The sequence below is a fragment of the Pyrgilauda ruficollis genome, unplaced genomic scaffold, assembly GCF_017590135.1.
Source record: "Pyrgilauda ruficollis isolate IOZ18807 unplaced genomic scaffold, ASM1759013v1 scaffold65, whole genome shotgun sequence".
Classification (NCBI taxonomy): Eukaryota; Metazoa; Chordata; class Aves; order Passeriformes; family Passeridae; genus Pyrgilauda; species Pyrgilauda ruficollis.
The window spans coordinates 3,478,927-3,490,640 of NW_024528266.1; the positions used below are offsets into that span (position 1 = coordinate 3,478,927).

General features: G+C 43.2%; 1 protein-coding gene across 1 annotated transcript; it reads right to left on the reverse strand.

Moving 5' to 3' along the window:
* Positions 1-1,878: 1,878 nt before the first annotated feature.
* Positions 1,879-11,372, reverse strand: LOC121362622 (alcohol dehydrogenase class-3). Its single transcript, XM_041484264.1, has 9 exons — positions 11,289-11,372; positions 8,510-8,611; positions 7,489-7,630; positions 6,782-6,869; positions 5,771-5,990; positions 4,995-5,255; positions 4,118-4,253; positions 3,139-3,277; positions 1,879-2,181 (listed from the first exon to the last, which is right to left on the reverse strand). The coding sequence occupies exons 1-9, from the start codon at positions 11,298-11,300 to the stop codon at positions 2,157-2,159; spliced, it is 1,125 nt and encodes a 374-aa protein (XP_041340198.1). The 5' UTR covers positions 11,301-11,372; the 3' UTR covers positions 1,879-2,156.
* Positions 11,373-11,714: the final 342 nt, after the last annotated feature.

Sequence of the window (11,714 nt, forward strand, 5' to 3'; positions counted from 1 at the left end):
CATGCTGTTTCTGCAACTTGACTTGAATATTTAAGGAGAGAAGTTTTGGTAGATGGTGTTGAGTAACAGCGGCAGGGGACTGGCCAGCCTGCATGGTTTACATGGCAGCCAGCAGAGGACAAGCACATTTCATTCACAGTGGATGTGCAGTTCAATACAGTACCTTGATCACCAAAAATGGGGCAGAAGCTCTTGGCTTTGAGTCCCTTGGTTTGCTGAACAACTTCAAAAAAAACCCTATTTCAAACACGCTCCATTCAATCAAAAGCTTTGCAGGATGAAGTAATGGCTGGGACATCAACTCCTCAGGCTGGGAAGAAGCTGCAAGTCTTTGACCCAAGCACTCTGGTATCACTACATTTCTTTGTTGTTGGTATTACAGCCTGGCTTCCCACAAACACTCTGAGATGCAGATTCTCTGAAGTAATAATGTAATGCAGACAAGATTGTGTGTTCTTGATTTAGTCTGTGCAACATAGAGGAACAGTTGCTCCAGTGTAAGTATGTTATGTGTGTTAGATCCAGCTGAGGGGTGGTTTGCCAGGTTAGCTAGCATTGTATTGATACCATCTTCTAATTATGGAGTATTCTCACTGGAATAGCTTAATAGCAAGTTTTCTACTGCATTTTCTGATGTTCAGCCAGCCTTCCTGGAGCTACAAGGTACTGAGACTCATTGCTGGGCTAAAGGGCTCAGTTTTGTTACCAATTCAGTTTTTATTTCCTCCTGATGCTCAAAATTGAGTTCTTATGACATTCACATTCATTCTTTACTGTCTGAAATGAAGTAGAAATGCATACCTCAACTATTTTCAGAATGCTGTAGGGGATATTTTTTAATGAGAGATGGAAAAGATGTAATTGTACCAGTTGTATAGCAATGGCTTGGAGTAATTGGTGGTGGTGAGAGGGAGTAAGATTACTGTTTGCATTCTGTGTTTCTGCTAGAAGTTGTTTTGACCAGGGTTCTTTAAAACATAAAACTTCTCTCTTAATCAGTGTCCTTGATTCACTGAAAAACACTGAGTTTCTATGTAGCTAACTTTTAATTGGCTGGCTGTCTCTGCTTTGCAGTCTGTTTTTGCTATTTATGTTTTTCTGGATGTGAGGCACTGATTGCAGGTTTCAATGCAAAAAGAACCTTATCCAGACAGCTCACTTCACCTAGAGTTAAGAAAACCTGCAACTCCAAAACTGAGACTTAACCTCTCCTCCTCCAACAAAAAAAATCCCAGAAAACCCTGAAGCCATCTTCATGCAATGCTCTCTCCTGCTCCCCTGCAGCCCTCAAGAGCAGACTTGCTCTAATAGTTGTATTTCCTGCTTCAATGGCATGATCAGGTTTCTGACTAGACGTGACAATCCCACGCTGTTTTTTTGCAGTGTTGGCTGCAAAGTTTGCTTCATTTGTAAGTTAAGGAAATGGGACAACTGTCCTACTGAAGCCTTGGAGGACACTACTAGAGCAAGTGACCAGAGCAGTTTGTGCCATGATCTTTACAAGAGGCTGCCAAAGAGACCAGTGAGAAATAAGGCAGAACACGGAGCACCCCAGTGAACATGGGTACCTCTGGACAACAAAGTCTCTGCTCCACATGTGGCTTCAAGGTTGAGCTGGATGCTACAATCCACTGTAGTCCCAGAACAGCCTCAGAAACTTGGCAAGTTCTGGCCCCTCTCTCAGCACAGCTGCAGCAAATGTATGCTGCTTCTCACCCCTGTGCTCAGCTGTGCCTTGTGCCGTGAATCCCACATCATTTGCTGCAGACTCTGCAGAGCACTCCCTCTGTCACACACACACTGTGAAATCACTTGAAGAAAACAAGTAAGACACAGCAATCACAGTCACTCTTAATGCTAAATAATTCCAACACTGGGTTTAGAAATAAGCTTTTATTAAGTAGATTTGAGTTAGCCACTATTGAATTTGAAGAATGAGTATAGAAACAGAAGTTCCATAATCAGGACTAATTCCATAATGCTATTCAGTGGTTAACAATTTTTTATTACTTAGTACCCAGAATGCTCACCCTAAAATACATGGTCTTCCTAGTCCCAGTGAGTTTTCAATTGCTTGATTCTATCTTCTATCAAAAATTCCATTATAAAAAGGCAGTTAGCATGGTGCTGGCCAATTAGAAGATCCACATTAGGCTCTAAAATTTCAGGACAGTTCGAATGCTTGCAATAAAAAAGAAAATAAAAATTACCAAGAAGTCAATTTTCTCCCCATCTCTCCCGTCACTTTTCATTGCTGAGACATATTTTAACTTCTACCTTCTGTCTTTTGTAACAAATGAAGTCATGCTTATGCCTATAATGTTTATTAAAAATCTAGGATAATGCTTGTTCTCTTCAGATTTTTGTCTCTCCTCCAGCAAAATAAACTGCAAATGAACTCTTTTTCAAACTAGTTGTCAGCTTTCAGCAGCTAGCCAAGATTGACCAGGAGCAGTAATATTTACAGGCATTCTCCCTTTTGTCTATTTGGAAAATGTTAGGTAGCTTTGATTATTAGTTTCCTAGCTCATGTATGAATAAAACGCTGAAATGATGCTGAAGTTCGTAATTGAGAGGGGGATCAACTGCTGGATGAAATTTGCATAAATGCAGTGATTCCAACTGTAACAAAAACAGTCAACTGATTTATCTAAAATAGAATCCGTATGAGCTAAAGCAGATAGAGCTAGTACTTTCTCCAAAGTTATATATAATAGATAGATATAGACTGAGATCAAAAACAAAGACCATGCTGGTTTCTGGAGAGAATGGTCATAAGTAATTCTCTGTCTGCAGAGGAACCTAAATATTACTGAATATGTAATCTTCAGTCTCCTTAAATTCCTTATTATAAGGGAGAATGTTTTAGCAATGGTGAAAGCCTGAGACTGACCTATTCCCTTTACCAGCTTTGTATCTGTATTTCTCTTCTACACTGTTGCTTGCTTTTACTGTGTGCCTGTGTTTTGGCACACGCCTGAAAGCTCAGAGAAGTGTGTTTCTATCAGAATGAATGCATGTGGTATGTGTCACCCTTTAGCTTCCCTGTTTAAAACATGGCAGTGGGCAGGGAACCTGTACTTTGACAGTGTCTGATCAAGAAGTGTCTTGTATACCTTTCAGTACTGTGAACATTACCTTTTTCCTGAATGCATCAGCTCAAAAGCCTCATTGATTTTGTCGAAAGGCAGCGTGTGAGTTACAAATTCATCAACCTTGATCTTTTTGGACATGTATTCTGTCACCAGTTTTGGTACATTGTCTACACTCTTCCAGCCTGAAAGAAGGAAAACATGCCTTGTTTCCCTTTCCCACCCGTCTCAGAAAATATAAAACACAGCCCTAACACAGAACTTGTATCAGCAATATGAAAAGGAGCAGAGATGAGTGACGTGTTTGTCCCTCCTACGGAGGGCTGGCAAAAGCGCACATCATCCAAACACACACAAGTGTTGATGAAAAATCTTTCACTAGTTGTTCCAGCATTCAACATTAACAGCAGCCCACACCTAGGAAAGTATACACAAGGCATCTCTGTCAGGCCCCCCAATCCAGTAAGTTTTGTATTGGACAAAGAGCAGTAATAATTCAAAGTCTGAAACTGAACTTCCATCAACTTCAGCAATTACTAAATTCCCCAAAAAAAGAACTCAATGTGGTTTTGAGTTCACAGAACAAAACGTGTATCAAGAACTTGTTCCCTTTTTATTTTAAAGGTCCTTATAGCACATTATGATGTTGGACCTACAATTTACTTAGTGGTTAAGCAACACAAACATACTGATGTGAGTTCCCACTCCCCAGAGACTAGATCCTTTCACTGGACCAAACATTCAACTGGTGGCAAAGTAGTCTCCCTATCCCACTCCTTACATAGTGAGTAGCATATAGATGTATTCACTCTTCAAAATAAGTTAGATCTCATACCAATGTGTCAATCCATACCCTGTCTGTAGAAATAACAGATTTTAAGAGTCTTTATCTTAAAAGCCAACGTAGCATTTATGAATAGCCTGTCAATAGTACATTTCTTGCACAAGCAAAGCCAAGGGGGTGTGATCTTCCCAGCTTTAGCCCAGAGTAAATTATTTTTATCCCCACAGCAAGAGAGAGTTACCTCCAAACGCAGTTCCTTTCCACGTCCGCCCAGTTACGAGCTGGAATGGCCGTGTGGCGATCTCCTGGCCAGCAGCAGCCACTCCAACTATCACACTGAGTCCCCAGCCTTTGTGGCAGGCTTCCAAGGCAGCCCTCTTCATGGACAGACAGGACAAAGCAGGGTGTTTATTGCTAAGGTTTACGCTGCCTGGACTGGTAGCACTTCCTTTCCCCCAGTTAATGAATCGCCACATCAGCATTCAAGGAACAGTAAATACACTGAAAATTACATTATATTTTCCATTGGTTCAGATTCCCTTACACTGTTAAAGGTTCACCTTGCACTTTTTATATTCTATCTAGCTTTCAGAGAAGTCACTCTGAACTCCCACTGAGAGTCGGGATAAACTGTAATCACAGTCCATATTACCAACAGTTAGGAATGCTACCGTAATTCCTGAAAACCTTGCATTACATTTAGTAATACTAAAAAACTTAGTATTACATTTAATAATACTTCTGCATTTCCAAAGGTGAAATTAATTACTTGAGAAATTAGGGAAATGCTGAGTGATCTCTAAGATTGTACTGCTCATTGCACGATACATTTTATCTGAGTTTTGTTAATTTCAACTGTCAACAGAGAAACTCAGGATCTCAAAAAAGTCTGATTAGGGACAAAACATGTTTTTCAATCCAAGAAGTAGCAGCTGCTTCCATTATATAATTAGGATTGAGTGTAAATTGTCCTTATGAGTCATAGCAGTTATCATTACTATTAAGAAAAAAAAAAAGGTTAGTGAGTGTGGCATGTTTTGTGTTAAGAAAGCAGCTGATGTTGCTGTTGAGCTGAACGGGTCCCTCCCTGCACATGCTGCTGTTGGTCAAGCACTCACCATGACTCCGACATTTCCGATGCACTCAAATGAGTAATCCACGCCACCATCGGTCATCTCAACCAGAACCTCCTGGATGGGCTTCTTGGAGTCTTGGGGGCTGATGCACTCAGTAGCTCCAAACTCTTTGGCTTTGGCATACTTATCCTTGTTAATGTCGACGCCAATGATCCGGGATGCTCCTGCTATTTTGCAGCCCATAATAACCGCCAGCCCAACTCCTCCCAAACCAAATACGGCACATGTAGAGCCAGGCTCCACCTAGGAGTAAGAAAGGAGTCATGAGCAGCAGAAAAAAATTCATCCTTCCAGGGGAAGAGGAAATGCAGGTTAAGGAGGCTGTAATAAAGGAAAAAAGGAAGCAAATATACATGGCTATGAGATTTTATAGACAAGGGAAACTATATAAAAATTTAATTCTAAAAGCTCTTTAGGCACTAAGCCTTTTCTTTTGCCTGAAGACTCATGCCCACACACCTACCACCTCTGTCTGACCCTGAGCTTCACATTATCAGAATGACTTGCAGCAAGATGAACATGAACCAGAAAAGTAATTCATATATAGCTACTATCAAAAGGGATGCAGAAGACTCCACCTGAATTTCCTCCAAAGGGCAATGGGTTCTTCTAACCTGATCTGGCCTCTTATGGGTAAGTTAGAAATTCTTAGCTAAACTTAATCAATTGAAGAGGAAGAAGGAACACAGATTTGGTACATCCCATTTACAGTCCTAGTGTAGTCACTGAGCTGTGTGTGCCACAAGCCCAGCCTTTACCTTAGCGGTGTTGACAGCAGCTCCATAGCCCGTGGAGATGCCACAGCCCAGCAGGCACACTTTATCCAGAGGTGCTGCAGCATCAATCTTGGCTACGGAGATATCAGCCACCACGGTGTACTCAGAGAAGGTGCTGGTCCCCATGAAGTGGTAAATCTGCTTTCCCTTGCAGGTGAATCTGCTGGTACCATCAGGCATGACTCCTTTCCCTTGAGTAATTCTTGAGGCAAAGACAGGGAAGTGCAGAGTTTTACGCAGCAAATATTCTCACCAGACAGAATCCACTAAGCAGCACAGAGAGGCAGCTGTGTATTTGCACTTTTATATTTTGACCACTTCAATAAACCTAGAAGTTCACAGAAGTGAGATGCTAAACTCCTAAAACTTCATGCCGTTAATTCCTCCAGGGAACAACTGAAAGAAATGGAGTTTATTCACGTGCTGACCTTGTTAGTTACCAATGCTAACTGCTTGTGCCACAGCACCACACCACTGTCTTGGTGTCCTTCAGTATCCTCCCCTTGAATGACACCTGTCAGTTATGTCACTGGGGCTATTTTTGAGTTTGGGAGATTTTTTTTCAGAACAGGAGCTGCAAGTTTATCTGGGAAGCAGGTGTTAAAGGAAAAAAGAGCTGCCTGTATGATTTTGTACCACTTGAAAGCTTTGGTGTTCACTCCCAAGAGCTAAATTCCCTGAGTTGTTCCCTTAAGTATGGATTAAATATGGAGTCAGAGCATTTATGTTTTCCAGCCTGTGGACACGAGGTAGTAGTTTGCACCTTCACATATTTGAAAAGAGAGAAACAGTTTTATTTAAGGGAAGAATAGTAATTTTAAGGAAGACTGCAAAAAATTTGCATAAGTGACTAGTGAAACACCGACTTTCCAAGTCATTAAATGATGCATCAACAGATTTATTCTTCAAAGAAAACTCTTCTCAATTACTTTTGCTAACTACAGCAGGTATACATTGGACAAATACCACGGCACGTGTCAAAGTTATACAGACCTTATCTTCTGGCACAGGTTTGTTTTAGGATTCTTACAGAACTTGCACTCTCCACACTGAGGGATGTATAGAGGGATAACAGTGTCCCCTAAGGAAAAAAATATTCTGTGTCTAGTTATTGAGTCAAGCAAGGCATTCTGAAAAAAAAATGAAGTTACTTGATTCTGCATGTTTTTTCTGTGAGCCTGAGTTCACTTAAAACCTTTGTGTACTAAAAGCTGTTTATGGTATACAGAGGTATTATAGAGTGCTAGACAAACAAACCACTTTAATCCTGGCTGAGCAGACAACCCATCTGAAATTCATCATTCCAGAACAAGTAGCAATGTTAATGTGAAACAAAACAACCCCAAATCAACAGTGAACAACAAGACTAAACACTTTAAGCCTTTTCATTAAACCAACAGATAAAAACTAATTTGAAAAAATTATAACCAACCTTCTTGTAATTATACACTGATCTGATTTCAAGTAAAAAAATGCTATTCTGGGCTCTTTCAAGCTTTAAATCAAGAATTCATTGAATAGATTTGTGTTTTGTCTCACAGACCACAGAAATCTACACAGGCATACACCCCAGAATAAAATAGTGTATTAACTCCTGCAATATGGCATTTCAGTGGCCCAATTTGACAGTTACTCTTCAAATAAAGTAACACTTTCAAGGAAGGCAGAAAACTTCTCCTCACTGTAAGGGATTTCCTTACCCTTCTTTACTTTTGTTACTCCTTCCCCAACACTCTCTACAATTCCAGCTCCTTCATGTCCCAGGATCACAGGGAAACATCCTTCAGGATCAGCACCACTCAGAGTATAGGCATCAGTGTGACAGACAGCAGTGGCAACTATCTGTGAAGAAATAAATAATCTGAGACACCCTGAAGAACAGAATACTAGCACATATCTAAACAATTCCCTTTAGTCAGAAATTAAGAACAATTGCCAGGTCAGAGTTCTGGCAGCATTAGGGATATGGGCAACATATTTTCAATTCCTGGCAAGGCAGTTTTTCTTATTTCGAAAATGCAAAGTCACGACAGTACATTTTTATAATTTTCATCAACCAAAATGTGACACTGAAAGGGGTAAAAGATGATCTGTCTTTTCCTATAGCTAGAAATTAGTGCTCCGAGTCATCTCATCATAGTTTAGCACCTCAGCTTTGAAATAAGTTAAGACTCAGAGGTAAAATTTCCAGAGAGACAATGCAGAACTCTCAGTACTGCATAAATCCTGCTTAAGTCTTTAGCACCACGCAGAAATCCTTTCCACAGGAATAAATTTCGCATTAATGTATACTTTTTGGCAGATACAGGCTCCTGGAAAGTCCTGACAAAATCAGAAACTTGGGTATGGCGAATGCAAGAGACCAATCTCAGCTCAGCAGCCAGTAACTTATGGTCACAAATGACAAATTGTCCTTCAAACAAGATAAAGATGTTCCCAGCTCAGACATTTTGAGGAAACTTAGTCTGTAACAACTGGAATTGATCCTTAAAATAACCATTATCTTCAGACCAGACTGTGAAGTGAGACTAGTAGAAATGAAAAGTGTTTTTCAAAAACAGAAGATCTAAATACTGTCATTTTCTTCTCTGTAAAGCCAGCTGAGATACTAACGAACTAATGATATCTATTCAACATTTCTTCTGTTGGCAAACAAACTATTTATCTTTAATATTCAGTCTCCTAAAATAGAAAACATGTAGTAAAAATTGATGGAATTACCTTGATACGAACTTCATGAGCTTTTGGTGGAGCAACCTCCACCTCCTCAATAGAGAGAGGTTTACCTGCCTCCCAGGCAACAGCAGCCTTGCATTTAATAACCTAAAATACAAGGAAAAAAAAAAAAAAAAAAAAGAGGACATCTGTTGTATGGTTCATTTAAAATAATTCTTGTTCAGCCAAGTGAGAAAATAAAAGCAGCACTACTGGCTTTTGGAAAGAATCCCAGATCTGAAATTCATAATTTCAACACAAAGGTTTAATTGCCCCACATTTGCTTCAGGAAGCTAAACAATAATGAGCAAGCCAAGATCTGAAATTTGGATGTCATTCTCCTGTGTAAAAAATATAATAAGCCTGGGAGTACTTGGGAGACACATTGCAGTGAAGGGAGCAACATGAATGGAAAGGCTGCATAATAAAAATGGTGGTTTAAAATCCAAGACTGCCATTCATTTCAGGTATGTTCACTAAACACAGTGCTTGAAGTTGGAAAGCTCAGAAAGGCAACTGTGGGGACCCACATCAAGACTGAATTTCCTGTTCCTCATCAGGCTGGTTTCCAAGCAGGATTCCAGCAAGGAGATGCAGCTGACATGCAGAGCCCCCAGGGATGCAGAGGGACTTTGCTATAAGGCTCTAACACCTCTGCAGTGGCCACAGGGATCGCTGTCTTCCCTCACTGCTCCCAGTGCCACAACAAATCCTGCTCTGCAAGCACACCTAAACCTCCTGGGAAGCTTTTCAATCCCAACGGTGAGTGCCTGGATAAGAGAGCAGGATTTCTGGACCTGTAAACCCTGCTGACAGGCACATACACACCACTGACTGAGAAAATCAGCAAGCATTACAGCCATACACTCTAGAGCAGCTTCAGGATAAGCATCTGGATTACCCTTAGAGGTTGGTTTCATGAAGATGGCAAGGTCTAAGCCATTGCAATTAGAAATATAAACCAAAAGAAGAACATGACATTTTGTGTGTTCAAAATAGCTTTTGTGTGTTCAAAATAGTGGTGTTCCCACGGAATGCTTGAAAGAGAGGATTAATGTAAATTCCCAAGATCAGCAATACAGTCACTCTGCCTTTTTGAAATGTCACTTGCTGGAAGAAGTAACAGTGCCAAGACCATCTTTTGAGCTTGCCAGCTCTCCTTCATCACCTGCGATCAGGAGAAAATAATGGCTAGTTTGTGCCTTTCTGCAGTATTTCTGTTGTACTATAAACATTACTAGGCTTTGCCAGAGCCAGTTAAAATCCTCACTGTACCTGTGACAGCAGAACTTAGATACTTACCTTGGCTTAAATTTGGTAAAATAAATACTACAGACCCTGTTTTTGTAACAGAAAACAGGTACCTATTCCAACAGCCAGCAGCGGTCTAAATTAGACAGAAACACCCTGAACTACAACCATGAAATCTTCTTGTCCTGCTTTTTAATACCAGGGTAAATGTTACACAAATGCACGGAATGTGCCATAGCAACTAACTGTGGAATCACAGTGTGAGCCATCGGTCATAATCTCTAAATCTACCAAAGATGTTGCTAAAAAATCTAAATTCAAAGCACAAAGTGCAAGGGGAGCCATCATTCAGTAAATCATTTACTGGTTTTCAATCCATCCCCTCATCCTCCCCTCATTAAGTCATCACTTGTTCTTGCATGGGAGACTGCGCATTCCTAAAATGTGATTTCCACAAGCTTAGTTAAACACAAAATTAAAGACAGAGAGGAGAAATAAAAGTCTCCTTACAGGATAAACTCTGATCATCTAAAACTAACAGTATGCATCTGGAAGCACATTTTGAAATAGTAATTTCTGATCCAGTTCATACAGCCACAAAGGCCCCTGGACTATTCAGAGTGGGTTTCAGGAAAGCCCCATCTTTTTCTGCTCTGTTATTACACACAGCTTTCCACTGTTGCTTTGCCGAAAATCTTGAAGCCAACAGCTGGAAATAAAAAACTGGAAATAAAAACCAAAACACCAACTTCCAGCAGTTCATTTCCTCTGCTACCATGCTAGCACTGGAGCACAGCTGTTGGGTTGCTTGTGGCTATGCACACCATCAGCTATCCCAGTGGCGATGAAACCGAGCTCTGGCAGTGACACAAGCTGCTCCAAACCCAGTGCCAGCCTGGAGCAGCTTCAGCGTCCGGCCAAGCGCGGCCACCGACCCCGCTCGGGCCCCGGGCACTGACCGCCTGCGCAGAATTCGGGGAAAGATTGGCAGAAGGTCTGGGCTATGGCTCTGTTCCTACAGCCATGCAGCAAACGTGCCAGCAATGGCTTTGTGAGCAGGCAGGGTCTCGTTTTACCCCTTCTTTCCAGCCGATTCAGTGCCACCTGCCCCAAGCCCACAGGAAACCACGCAAACCCCAAGGCGTTCTGCTCGTTCCCGCACCGCCGCGACCCAGGAGCGGCCGGAGCGCAGCCCTCAGACCCACAGGACACGCACGGGGGTCGAGTGCAACACAGGGCGGGGAGCAAACGCGTGTTTTCCTTCCTAATCCTGCAAACACTCACAGCGGGAGCCTCCCACGCCTCACACGCGTGGGGCAGGAGCGCGGAGGCGCCCGGACAGCCCCCGTGCCTCGGCTCTCGCCAGCGCTGGGCGACAGCGGCCACGGCGACAGCGGCCACGGCGACCCCGGCCCGCGGCCCCGGCAGCGACGGCAGGGCAGGGTGGGGCGGGCTCGCCCGCCTCCTCCTGTCCGGTGCGAGACCCTCCGCCCGGCCCCGGGCGCCCTTCCCGCCGCGGAACGCAGACGCTCACCCCGCTCGCCATCGCGCACGCCTACGGCTGCCAGCGGAAGGGGAAGGACAGCCCGCCTCCTTCCCCGCTGCCTCTCTCCCCGCCTCCCTCTCAGGGGCGGGCGAAGGGACTGGGTCCTTCCTCCCTTTTTCACCTCCCACCCTTGCAGGGCAGAGGTGGGCCGGCTTGGTCCCAAGCTCGCTGTGGCGCTTTTCTTCCCGCAGAGCGCGGTGCTGGCCAGGGTCTCTGTGTTTGCTGAGGGTGCCCGCAGTGTTGCCTTGCCGTGCGGCTCGGTTTGTGGCTGCTGACGGCCGCACCGGTGTCTTCCATCGCGGCTCCTCTAGTCCGGCCGGCAGATGGATATTACTGTGCCCGTGAGGGAGCAGGCCCGCTGTCCCGGCCCATGGGCCTGTTCCTGCCCACACCAGGTTGCCCAGATTCCCTCCC

Coding starts and splice junctions, on each gene's coding strand:
- LOC121362622 (XM_041484264.1), bottom strand. Junction 6,870..7,488: donor AGTAACAAAAGTAAAGAAGG/GTAAGGAAATCC, acceptor TTTTTTCCTTAG/GGGACACTGTTATCCCTCTA. Junction 3,278..4,117: donor GAAAGGAACTGCGTTTGGAG/GTAACTCTCTCT, acceptor TCCTTCTTTCAG/GCTGGAAGAGTGTAGACAAT.